Source organism: Hyla sarda, chromosome 10 (assembly GCF_029499605.1).
Source record: "Hyla sarda isolate aHylSar1 chromosome 10, aHylSar1.hap1, whole genome shotgun sequence".
Classification (NCBI taxonomy): Eukaryota; Metazoa; Chordata; class Amphibia; order Anura; family Hylidae; genus Hyla; species Hyla sarda.
Window position 1 is genome coordinate 118691293 of NC_079198.1, and position 12746 is coordinate 118704038.

Sequence of the window (12746 nt, forward strand, 5' to 3'; positions counted from 1 at the left end):
CCAAGTCTTGGCCTCCTCAAGCGGAAGACGCCTTTAAACGACTCAAGTCTGCCTTCTCTTCGGCTCCCGTGCTCTCCAGACCTGACCCATCTAAACCCTTCCTATTGGAGGTTGATGCCTCCTCAGTGGGAGCTGGAGCTGTCCTTCTACAAAAAAACTCTTCCGGGCATGCTGTTACTTGTGGTTTTTTTTCTAGGACCTTCTCTCCGGCGGAGAGGAACTACTCCATCGGGGATCGAGAGCTTCTAGCCATTAAATTAGCACTTGAGGAATGGAGACATCTGCTGGAGGGATCAAGATTCCCAGTTATTATTTACACCGATCACAAGAACCTCTCCTACCTCCAGTCTGCCCAACGGCTGAATCCTCGTCAGGCCAGGTGGTCTCTGTTCTTTGCCCGATTTAATTTTGAAATTCACTTTCGGCCTGCTGATAAGAACATTAGGGCCGATGCTCTCTCTCGTTCCTCGGATGCTTCTGAAATTGAACTCTCTCCTCAACACATCATTCCTCCTGACTGCCTGATTTCCACTTCTCTAGCCTCCATCAGGCAAACTCCTCCAGGAAAGACCTTTGTTTCTCCACGCCAACGCCTCGGAATCCTCAAATGGGGTCACTCCTCCCATCTCGCAGGTCATGCGGGCATCAAGAAATCTGTGCAACTCATCTCTCGCTTCTATTGGTGGCCGACTCTAGAGACTGATGTGGTGGACTTTGTGCGAGCCTGCACTATCTGTGCCCGGGATAAGACTCCTCGCCAGAAGCCCGCTGGTTTTCTTCTTCCTCTGCCTGTCCCCGAACAACCTTGGTCTCTGATTGGTATGGATTTTATTACTGACTTACCCCCATCCCATGGCAACACTGTTATTTGGGTGGTCGTTGATCGATTCTCCAAAATGGCACATTTCATCCCTCTTCCTGGTCTTCCTTCAGCGCCTCAGTTGGCTAAACAATTTTTTGTACACATTTTTCGTCTTCACGGGTTGCCTACGCAGATCGTCTCGGATAGAGGCGTCCAATTTGTGTCTAAATTCTGGAGGGCTCTCTGTAAACAACTCAAGATTAAATTAAATTTTTCTTCTGCATACCATCCTCAATCCAATGGACAAGTAGAAAGAATTAACCAGATCTTGGGTGACTATTTACGACATTTTGTTTCCTCCCGCCAGGATGACTGGGCAGATCTTCTACCTTGGGCCGAATTCTCGTATAATTTCAGAATCTCTGAATCTTCCTCCAAATCCCCGTTTTTCGTGGTGTACGGCCGTCACCCTCTTCCCCCCCTCCCTACCCCCTTGCCCTCTGGTCTACCCGCTGTGGATGAAATTTCTCGTGACCTTTCCATCATATGGAGAGAGACCCAAAATTCTCTCTTACAGGCTTCATCACGCATGAAGAAATTCGCAGATAAGAAAAGAAGAGCTCCTCCCGTTTTTTCCCCTGGAGACAAGGTATGGCTCTCCGCTAAATATGTCCGCTTCCGTGTCCCTAGCTACAAGTTGGGACCACGCTATCTTGGACCTTTCAAAGTTTTGTGTCAAATTAATCCTGTCTCTTACAAACTTCTTCTTCCTCCTTCTCTTCGTATCCCTAATGCCTTTCACGTCTCTCTTCTTAAACCACTTATCATTAACCGTTTCTCTCCCAAATCTGTTCCTCCCACTCCTGTTTCCGGCTCCTCGGACATCTTCTCTGTCAAAGAGATCTTAGCCTCTAAAAAGGTCAGAGGGAAAAATTTTTTTTTAGTGGACTGGGAGGGTTGTGGTCCTGAAGAGAGATCCTGGGAACCTGAGGACAACATCCTAGACAAAAGTCTGCTCCTCAGGTTCTCAGGCTCCAAGAAGAGGGGGAGACCCAAGGGGGGGGGTACTGTTACGCCGAGCGCTCCGGGTCCCCGCTCCTCCCCGGAGCGCTCGCTACACTCCCCTCACTGCAGCGCTCCGGTCGGTTCCACGGACCCGGGGCGCTGCGATACCGCCTCCGGCCGGGGTGCGATTCGCGATGCGGGTAGCGCCCACTCGCGATGCGCACCCCGGCTCCCGTACCTGACTCGCTCTCCGTCAGTTCTGTCCCGGCGCGCGCGGCCCCGCTCCCTAGGGCGCGCGCGCGCCGGGTCTTTGCGATTTAAAGGGCCACTGCGCCGCTGATTGGCGCAGTGGTTCCAATTAGTGTTTACACCTGTGCACTTCCCTATATCACCTCACTTCCCCTTCACTCCCTCGCCGGATCTTGTTGCCTTAGTGCCAGTGAAAGCGTTTCCTTGTGTGTTCCTAGCCTGTGTTCCAGACCTCCTGCCGTTGCCCCTGACTACGATCCTTGCTGCCTGCCCCGACCTTCTGCTACGTCCGACCTTGCTTCTGTCTACTCCCTTGTACCGCGCCTATCTTCAGCAGCCAGAGAGGTTGAGCCGTTGCTAGGGGATACGACCTGGTCACTACCGCCGCAGCAAGACCATCCCGCTTTGCGGCGGGCTCTGGTGAAAACCAGTAGTGACTTAGAACCGATCCTCTAGCACGGTCCACGCCAATCCCTCTCTGGCACAGAGGATCCACTACCTGCCAGCCGGCATCGTGACAATCAGCACAAAGGTCAATAGGACACAACAAGGGGGAAGGCATTTTTACACAGATAAGAGGGCATTCAGAGGGGCAGAACTGCCGGAGGGAGAGAGAGAGGGAGAAAGACAGAAATATCGACAGTTAGTGATTAGAGAGATAAAGATTAGAAATAGAGACCTTGTCTGTGTGTGTGTGTATGTGTGTGTGTGTGCGTGTATGTGTGTGATCAGGATTCAATCCCCATGCAAGAATCCTATTGGGGTTCCTATATACCAATACAGCATATAAGGGGACATCCTAATCACAGACTCTGAAGGGCTCATCTTTTGCTACTACAAATCCAAAGCCTTTTTCATACCTGCATATACCTGAATTGAATAGTGTTCCTGAACCAGCTACAGTAGCCAGTGAGGTGCAGTGTTCTGTGCCACTCACACACAAAGTGTATTCATGTGGCAACTATATATCTATAGGGCCTGTCAACACAGTAGGTATTTGTCACTATAATAGTGTTCCTGAGCAAGCTACAGTACCCAGTGAGGTACAACGATCTGTTCCATCCACCCACAAAGCATATTCAAGTGGAAACTATATATCTATAGGGCCTGTCAACACAGTAGGTATTTGTCACTATAATAGTGTTCCTGAGCAAGCTACAGTACCCAGTGAGGTACAACGATCTGTTCCATCCACCCACAAAGCATATTCAAGTGGAAACTATATATCTATAGGGCCTGTCAACACAGTTGTGAATATAATAGTTTCCTGAAAACACCTTCAGTACTCATTGTGCTGTCATCTCTGCGACACAAAAAGCATTCAAAGTGTTCTAAGAATTTGATTTGACAAGTAGGTTGGTGAAAAAGCATCCAAAAAGGATAACAGTAACAAAAAAAACATGTCTGGAAAAGGAGTTAGTGGACATGGTAGAGGGCAGAAGAACCCTGCCATGTTCTCTGCCAATTAGATTGTTTGGGGCAGTACTAGTACTGGTAGCTGCAATAACAGCCAGGTGTCGTGTGGTAGTAGTGGCAGCTGCATCAGCCATCCCAAGTTCTCACTGCCTGAGAAAGGTTATGTGGTTTCACAGGATGATCTGGCTTTACTGGATTATTCCTGTTATACGACTTCTGGGGAGGAGGACAATATGACGGTGAGCCACCGACCAGTGGTTTCCTTCACGTGCTACACTCACATGGGGAAGAGGAAAGGTCCATCTTAGACGCTGTGCTTCCTCGTCTCTGACTTTGCCTCCCCCTACTGCTATGCAGAAGGATAGCACTAGCCACAAGGAGGAGTTGTGTTGGGACAGTCAAGCTTTGGAGTGTGTTGACGAGGTGATGGAGGTAAAATCAGTGGTCGATTTCAGCACAAGCGAGACTGGTGGTGGTAGGCATGGTGTTGATACTGTAAGGCATCAAGGTGGCTATGCTGAGGGGGAGCAAGGAGCCCAAGAAGTCCATGCCGAGAGGAGTGGCATGGAGTATGAGGAGTTTGATGTTAAAGGGGTATTCCAGGCCAATACTTTTTTTTATATATCAACTGGCTCCGGAAAGTTAAACAGATTTGTAAATTACTTCTATTAAAAAATCTTAATCCTTCCAATAGTTATTAGCTTCTGAAGTTGAGTTGCTGTTTTCTGTCTAACTGCTTTCTGATGACTCACATCCCAGGAGCTGTGCAGCTCCTATGGTGATATTTTCCCATCATGCACAGCTCCCGGGACGTGACATCATCATTAGGCAATTAGACAGAAAATTTCAGAAGCTAATAACTATTGGAAGGATTAAGATTTTTTAATAGAAGTAATTTACAAATCTGTTTAACTTTCCGGAGCCAGTTGATATATAAAAAAAAGTTTTTGCCTGGAATACCCCTTTAATGATGATGTGGTGTTGGACAGGAAGTGGCATCCACCTGGGCATGAACTGATGTGTTTACAGCAGGAAGGCAGTGGCAGTGACAGCGAAGAGTGTAGCCAAGGTAGGGAAAGAAAACCTGTGAAACGCAACCAAAAATAGTTTTGCGCTCTTCCTTTGGCTGCTGGTCCGATGAGCTCAGGTGACGGCGACGCTGCTGTATGTTCAGATTCTATTAAAAACTATTCAGAGGAGGGGCACAGTCAGGTGGTGCAGTCTTTGTCCGATATTCTATGTGTGGAACTCCTTTTCTACCTTAGCTGATGCAAAGAATGTGGCAATATGTCGTCCGTCTCTGCAAATGGAAAGTAAGCCGTGGCCAGGGTCCGAGTGTAGGAACTACTTCTCTACGTAGGCATATGGAGCGTCACCACAATGTAGGGTAAACGCTACTGATGCTACTGATGATCCTCCAAATGAGGATTTGCCTCATCTGTGTCATGCACTTCTCCTTTCCGATCCCATTAATTATGCATTGGGGAATCAGTCCTCTAGACAACAGTATTTTCCCAGTCACCCTGTTATAGTGTGCCTTAAATTGCCCATATGATCTTGTTGACTCCACAACCTTCAGGCAACTAAGAAAGTGAGCCACTCCATGAACTTGTCTGTGTGCAGAACAGTGCATGCCATGGTTGATACATGGAGTAGTAGCTACAACCAAGGGCAATACATGGCCAAACAATAGTTTTGCTCTCTTGCTGTGGTGTTAGTGTGATTCCCCAGCCAGACCTGGGCCGCCTGGCTGGGGCATACATGGCCAAAAATAGTTTTGCGCTCTTCCTTTGGTCTCAGCAAATTGATTTTTTTGGGGGGGAGGGGGGGGGGGGGAAACCTGCTACTTCCAGCAAGGCCTGGGCTGCTGGCTGGCTGGGGCAAAATTCAAATTGATTGTGGTTGCTTTTGCAAACACCTTGGGGAAGATTTAGCAATTCCTGTGCAAAGGAAAAGTTGCCCATAGCAACCAGTTAGATGGCTTCTTTCATTTTGCAGAGGCCTTGTTAAAAATGAAAGAAGAAATCTGATTGGTTGCCATGGGCAACTGGGCAACTGGGAAACTTTTCCTCTGCACAGGTTTTGATTAATCTCCCCCCCCCCCCCCCATGTGACCAGCCAGGACTGCTGACCAAATTCAAATAGATTTTTTTGGACACCTGCTACTTCCAGCCAAGCCTGGGCCGTCTGGCTAGGGCAAATTCAGATTCATTCTAAAGGTTTCTCAACCTTCTACTGTATGCAGAATACTACAACTTCATCGAGTAAACCACTGTGTGACATGCTGAAGATTACTATTGCAACCTCCCTTCCTCCAGCCAGCCAGACCTGGGTCACCTGACTGGCCAATTCGAATTAAAAGGGTACTCCACTGGAAAAAAAAAATCAACTGGTGCAAGAAAGTTAAACAGATTTGTAAATTACTTCTATTTTAGTATTTTATATTTTCCATTTTAGGAACTGTCCAAAGCAGGAGCAAATCCCCATAGCAATGCTGTACTTCTCCGGAAAGTTCCTAAAATGGACAGAGGTGTCAGCAGAGAACACTGTGGTCATACAACAAGGAAATTCAAAAAGAAAAGAACTTCCTGTGGAGCATAAAGCAGCTGATAAATACTGGAAGGATTATGATTTTTAAATAGAAGTCATTTACAAATTTGTTTAACTTTCCGGCACCAGTGGATAAAAAAAAATATATATATATATGTTTTCCAGTGGAGTGCCCCTTTTTTAATGGTTTCTCAACCTACTGCTGGATGCAGGCTTCTACAATATCCTCTAGTAAGCCACTCTGACATGTTGGAGGTTGCTGTCGCCATCTCCCTGCAGCCAGCCAGGCCTAGGTCACCTGGCTGGCCAAATTCAAATTCATTTTAAAGGTGTCTCAACCTGCTGCTTTATGCAGACTACTACAACCTCTTCCATTAAGCAACTATGAAATGTTCTACTTGTAGTTTCAGTCAGGTCTATGCCTACACAACCCATGCATGACAGCATCACCAGTTCTGGAACCATATAATTGAATTTTTATTTCTAATTTAAAAAACTTAATTGAAACATTTTAAAATGTAATTTAAAAACCACGACCTTCCAGCTACTACCAATCCTCCAACTCCTGCTGTACACTATTGACATAACTCCCCCATTTCATGCTGTACGACAGCGACATCAGACAGCCAAAACCTGCTGTATGTTGGCTACTACTAATAACACCTATCCTCCATAACCCTACTTCCTATGAGTCCTACACATACACAACCCATCATCCACAAAAAAAGGGATAATTTTTGGCACACTTGGAAAAAGCCACGGGGTCTTCTCATGCCTCCGTGTTCATAATATCACCCACAGGCATACACCAACAACCAGGGATACTTTATGCCGCTTTATTATGGTGTGAATAAGCCGCATGTCACCATAACTGAGCCTTAAAAACACTTTAAAGGGGTATTCCGGGCAAAAACATCTTATCCCCTATCGAAAGGATAGGGGATAAGATGTCTGATCGCGGGGGGCCCACCACTGGAACCCCCAGCGATCTCCATGCATCAGCCCGCATTCTATGCGTAGCTGCGTCTGAAGTTTCAGAAACCTCCGGGCTTCCGAGACGGGGACATGACGTCACGCCACGACCCCTCCATTCATGTCTATGGGAGGGGGCGTTGCGGCCGTTACGCCCCCTCCCATGGAAATTAATGGAGGGAGCATAGTGTGACGTCACGTCCCCGTCTCGAAAGCCCGGAGGTTTCCGAAACTTCAGAAGCAGATACGCATAGAATGCAGGCTGCTGCGGGGAGATCGCGGGGGTCCCAGCGGTGGGCCCCCCACGATCAGACATCTTATCCCCTATCCTTTCGATAGGGGATAAGATGTTTTTGCCCAGAATACCCCTTTAAGACTACTTGAATATATTCCTAACAGTGTTAGACAGGGGTTTATTGGGACCTAAGCCTTAGCGCAGTTTGCATGGGGCGGAGTCAGTGCGGCTGTAATGCACAATATGCTGGCACTTCTAATATAGAGCGAGTTGGGGCAATTAATGAGCGGGGTGTTCTTGTGTGTGACGGCCACGGGAAGGGTTCAGACCAACGGCAGAAGCAAGGTTTGGTCCATCAGTGTATCGGAGCTGGATGTGGATCCTCTAACCTGTGTGGCAGATGACTCGGACCGTATCGGGGAGCAGAGTCTAAGGTGCCGCTGGTCTTCACCAGAGCCCAGCGCAAGGCAGGATGGGCTTGCTGCGGCAGGCGACACCCAGGTCGCTTTCCCCCGAGACGGCTCAACCACACAGGTAGCTGGGCGTCAGGCCCAAGGCCTGATTATTAAAATTATATATGTGTATTATAATTATAACTGTGTGATGTATTATCCAAGCCATGGGTGAGAGGCCATTCAGACTGTGGGTTTGTATATTGCATCTTATTGGGGGTCTGGCTGTTTGTTTACATCTCCTTTTGAAGTCAAAGGCTTTTTTGAAGTCATGCACTCTGGTCCCATCCTATAATCAAACAGATAAGGGTCCAGGAAGAGAGAAGATCCCCTGGTGGGATCAGAGGGGAGGGGGGAATGGAGTCTCCCTCCCAAGAAAGCAGATATGATATTTAAAACAATGCTAGACTCGGGGTGTTGGAGGCTGTGCCCAAAGCTGACAAGACCACCCTAAGAACAGCTGGACTCTCACTCTCATGGACTGATACCATCATGCTGTAAGAACTTCATCTTTTGTTTTCTGAACTTGTCTTGCAAAACTCTTTTATATATTTTTGTAACTGTATGTCATTTGTTTCTGTATTTTTATTTAGTCAGCACTGTGATACCTTTTATCAGATTAAATGTTTAATTAATCAGCTCTGGTCTTTGATCTCTAAATATATGAGCTCACCTTTCTGAAGGCAGCTCTGGTGGAAACACGTTTTTCTAAGGGTTAATTTGGTGACTTGCTGGGACTAGTAGTGGATACCCAGAGGTCTGGCGGCTTTAATCCATGCACCATCACACTCTCTCTAATGTCTTAGCTGGACCGATAGGGTGTGATCGTGACACTGGGCAAGGGGAAGTACCGAAGGACAAGGCAGTAGCGTAGTCAAACGTAGCAGAAGGTCAAGGAAGGCAAAGGTGCAGAGTCTAATAACGTAGCGGAAGGTCTGGAAACACGGGTAAGGCTAACAGGCTATAAGGGTCCTTTAATCTCAGGCTAGTGTGGGAGGTGCAGAGACTTTATAAGGTAGTGTCAGGTGCAAACAGTAATTAAGGGTGTACGTGCCCTAAGAGATGGGGATGTGCGCGCCGGAGCTGAGACACAGGAGAAGAGGCGGCAGTGGAACATGGTGAGTGATAGGCCGGGATTCACATGCGGGCGCTTCCCGCGATGCGAATCCCGGCCCTGCCGGCCGACGGGGACACAGGGACTCTATGCTCATGGCTGGTGCTTGCGGCCGGAGTGCAGAGTGTAACAGTCAGTACTGCCTCTGCGGCAGTCACACACAAGAACACTCCAATCATTAATTGCCCCAACTTGTTCTATATTATATGCGGCCAGCGTATTGTGCATTACAGCCGCACTGACTCTGCCCCATCCAAAGTGCGCTATGGCTTAGGTCCCAATACTATTATGTTTGGGATGTAGGCTGGCTGAGACGGAGATCTGTGCAATTCACTCACTAATGGGCTAGGTCCATCCATCAGAGTAACCAGCGATTTACCATTGGAGTGATAGAGGACCATTACCCATTACAGTGTAGTCTGCCTTTTTAAATGTCTAAAACCTTTTTATATTAAATTAAAATATTTATTTAATTTAAATTTTTTGCCTTAGTACAGTACTATATGTTGCACCTTATATATACATATAAATATATTTTATATATATATATTTTTTTTTTATTTTTTTTTAACTGTGTGGCTTCAAACGGCCTATATGCTTTAACACAACAAAGGTTTAAGGTGACAACTTATGAAACTTTGATGTTCCTGAATAGGCTAATTGATATGACCTTAACAATGTACTTGCTGCAACTATATCAGTGTGTGTTCGTCTGCTGTAATGTATGCACTGTCCTAATGAAGAGTCCAATCCCTGGACCTGAAACGTGTTGATTTGTGCTTAATAAATCATCTTCTACTTTACCATACCATTGGGTGATTTATTTGGAGGAACAGCACCTATATACGATCGCATATTGCTCGCTATACCATAGCATAGCATTGAATAGTGTTATTGGCGCTCCATTGCTACAGGCTGCTATGGTTTCCTGCAACACTAGAGCGCTGAGCGGACAGGGCGGAGGCAGGTAGGGAGGCAGGTAGGGTATCTGCCCATCCTCTCAGCTGATTGGTACACTGTAATTTCACTGCAGGTGTCTGATCAGCTCAGTTGAGCTGCCGGGATTAGTTTTTATGCATTTTAGATGCCGTGATCATCTTTGATCACAGTGTCGAAACAGTTAATATCAGACATTACACTGATAGGTGATGTCCTAGATTAGCCGTGCTTCCCTTCTGCTGATAAGGGACTATCCTTTTATGATTCAGCTCCTGAGCGCACTTCCTAGGCCATAGACAAATTTAATTAGTTTATTGGTGTATAAATAATCTCTACTCCAATTTTTTTTCCCATTAAAAAATGTTTTTTGTTCTTTTAGTTAGATTGTACAATTTTTGAGTGGAATTGTAAATTATCTTTTTGTTCCATATGTTTTCTTTTTCAAAATTATTATTCAGGAGTCCTAATAAACAGAAAAATAAATCATACTCTGATGACGTAATGGTTGAAAAATGTTTTCATTTTTCTTTTCTTTTCGGGAACTCTGTTTATGTCATTATGTCCCAGTAAATGCTTTCTGTCGGCTTTTCCTGTAACAATGCCCCCAAAAAAGTGAGCCAGAAAAATACTAAATACCATTATTTGTTACTAAGTAATAAATACCACAGAATGTCAGAGAACCGAACAACAATTACAACACTCCATTATTAGTACATGGGGGCAATTTCTTTTACAATGTAAACTCTGAGTATCAAAAAACTGTCAAATTTATGGAACGTTTTCACTAAACTTTAAAATCTAAAAGTGGTGTTTAGTCGGATTGTCTGTGGCCGCTCAGAAAACGCCTTGTTGTTTTTTTTATCAAATTGCCCACACGGGTTCCACAAAGATTTTCAGAGTCGGGGAGGATTTCAAACACCTTGGTGGAGCCAGCATGAGCATTTCGAGAGGTCACACAGTTTTATGGTGCAGCCTTTATAACTATATAGCACAACTGTGGTTTCAGGTGCACTTAAAAATATTTAGAATATTGTATGATGTAATGTATCAAAGCTGAGCTACTTTCACATTGCAAATCATTTTTTTTATAGCACATTTCACATCATTATTTCTTAGACTGTATATGAAAGGATTTAACAATGGAGCAACAATGGTATACATGAGCGACATAAACTTGTCCAAATCTGTGCCATAACTTGACTTGGGTCTCAGATACATTGCACTACCAGATCCATAGTATATAGTCACCACTATGAGGTGAGAGGTGCAGGTGGAGAAAGCTTTCGTAATCCCTGCTGATGAATGGCTCTTTAAAATTGTCAAAATGATCCGTGTATACGAAACTATTATCAACAAGAAAGAACCAACAACCACACATAGGACAAATATAAAAGTGATAATTTCATTAAACTGTGTGTCCGTACACGCCAAGGCCATGATCGGCGGAATGTCGCAGTAGAAATTGTTTATTTTATTTGGTCCGCAAAAAGGCAAGGAGAACGTAAGAAAAGTCTGTATTATAGCAACCATGAAACAAATGGTCCACGAGGCCACAATAAGTTTGAAGCAAGCATCGCTACTCATAGTAATGTTATATAATAATGGATGACATATGGCGTTATATCTGTCATAAGCCATGGCTGCCAGCATATAACATTCTGTACTTCCTAGTAGTAGAAAACAGTACATTTGTAAGGCACAGCCATAGAATGTGATGCTTTTATCACCTGATAGGAGGTTTACCAGTATTTTCGGTGTAATAGTTGAAACGTAACATATTTCCAAAAATGAGAAGTTGGCAAGAAAAAAGTACATAGGGGTATGAAGGTTTGCACTGACTTTGTAGAGGACAATTAGTGACATATGTGCAAGTAGAGTCATAGTAAGAGTGCAAATAAATACAGAAAATAGGAAATAACGTATTTCTGGGACATCAGAAAATCCAACAAAAATAAATTCTGTTACAGTTGTGTGATTCCCTCTTCTCATATCACAGATTCACGATAACCTATGGTTTATGTAACTGAGATGAAGTGAAGCTGAACATGATCAGTCGTTTTCCAATGTTATGTCGCCCTCTGCTCGAAATGATATTTTTATTTTCTCTTCACATCTGTCTATCGCAGGACATTACTTCTTGTCTTGTTGATTATAAAGTCTGATCTCCAAACAGCCTCTCAGTCCTGGCCAGTTTTAGAGGACCCAAGCTTAGACTCTAAGATGGAAGCTGCTCATAGACTGGGGGGTTTATTATGTTAGGAAAGAAGATTTAAAATGTTTTAGGTGATAAGGTTAGAATTAATAATTAAACATATCACATATCTTATTGGTTTCCTACATTGATGTCCTATTGATTGTACAGTAAAGCTTTTGTTTTTAATGTTTCTAGGAGTTTGCTATCAGCGGTATGCCAGATTTTCTGGAAGTTTTTTGGAAGATTTTTAAGGAAGTTTTTGAGATATACATTTTACTATTTACAGATTATAGCAAAATCTTTTACTGTTCACCCATTCCACTAACTGGTGAACCTTAATTTTTTCCTCCCATAAATTTTAAATGCAAGTAGTAGAACCTTTATGACAAGAAAAGATTAAAAAAAAATAAAAATAGGAAGTCATTTAAGGAATTTAAGCATGGATTAAACATAGACACCAATCTTAAAGGGGTATTCCAGGAAAAAACTTTTTTTTATAGCTATCAACTGGCTCCAGAAAGTTAAACAGATTTGTAAATTACTTCTATTAAAAAATCTTAATCCTTTCAGTACTTATGAGCTTCTGAAGTTAAGGTTGTTCTTTTCTGTCTAAATCCTCTCTGATGACACCTGTCTCGGGAAACGCCCAGTTTAGAAGCAAATCCCCATAGCAAACCTCTTCTAAACTGGGCATTTCCCGAGACAGGTGTCATCAGAGAGGATTTAGACAGAAAAGAACAACCTTAACTTCAGAAGCTCATAAGTACTGAAAGGATTAAGATTTTTTAATAGAAGTAATTTACAAATCTGTTTAACTT

The 12746-nt window shown here is 44.3% G+C and overlaps 1 protein-coding gene across 1 annotated transcript; it reads right to left on the reverse strand.

Moving 5' to 3' along the window:
• Window positions 1–10781: 10781 nt before the first annotated feature.
• On the reverse strand, window positions 10782–11723 carry LOC130293244 (olfactory receptor 5A2-like). The gene has a single exon (XM_056541746.1). It carries the CDS (start codon window positions 11721–11723, stop codon window positions 10782–10784), a length of 942 nt encoding a protein of 313 aa, XP_056397721.1.
• Window positions 11724–12746: the final 1023 nt, after the last annotated feature.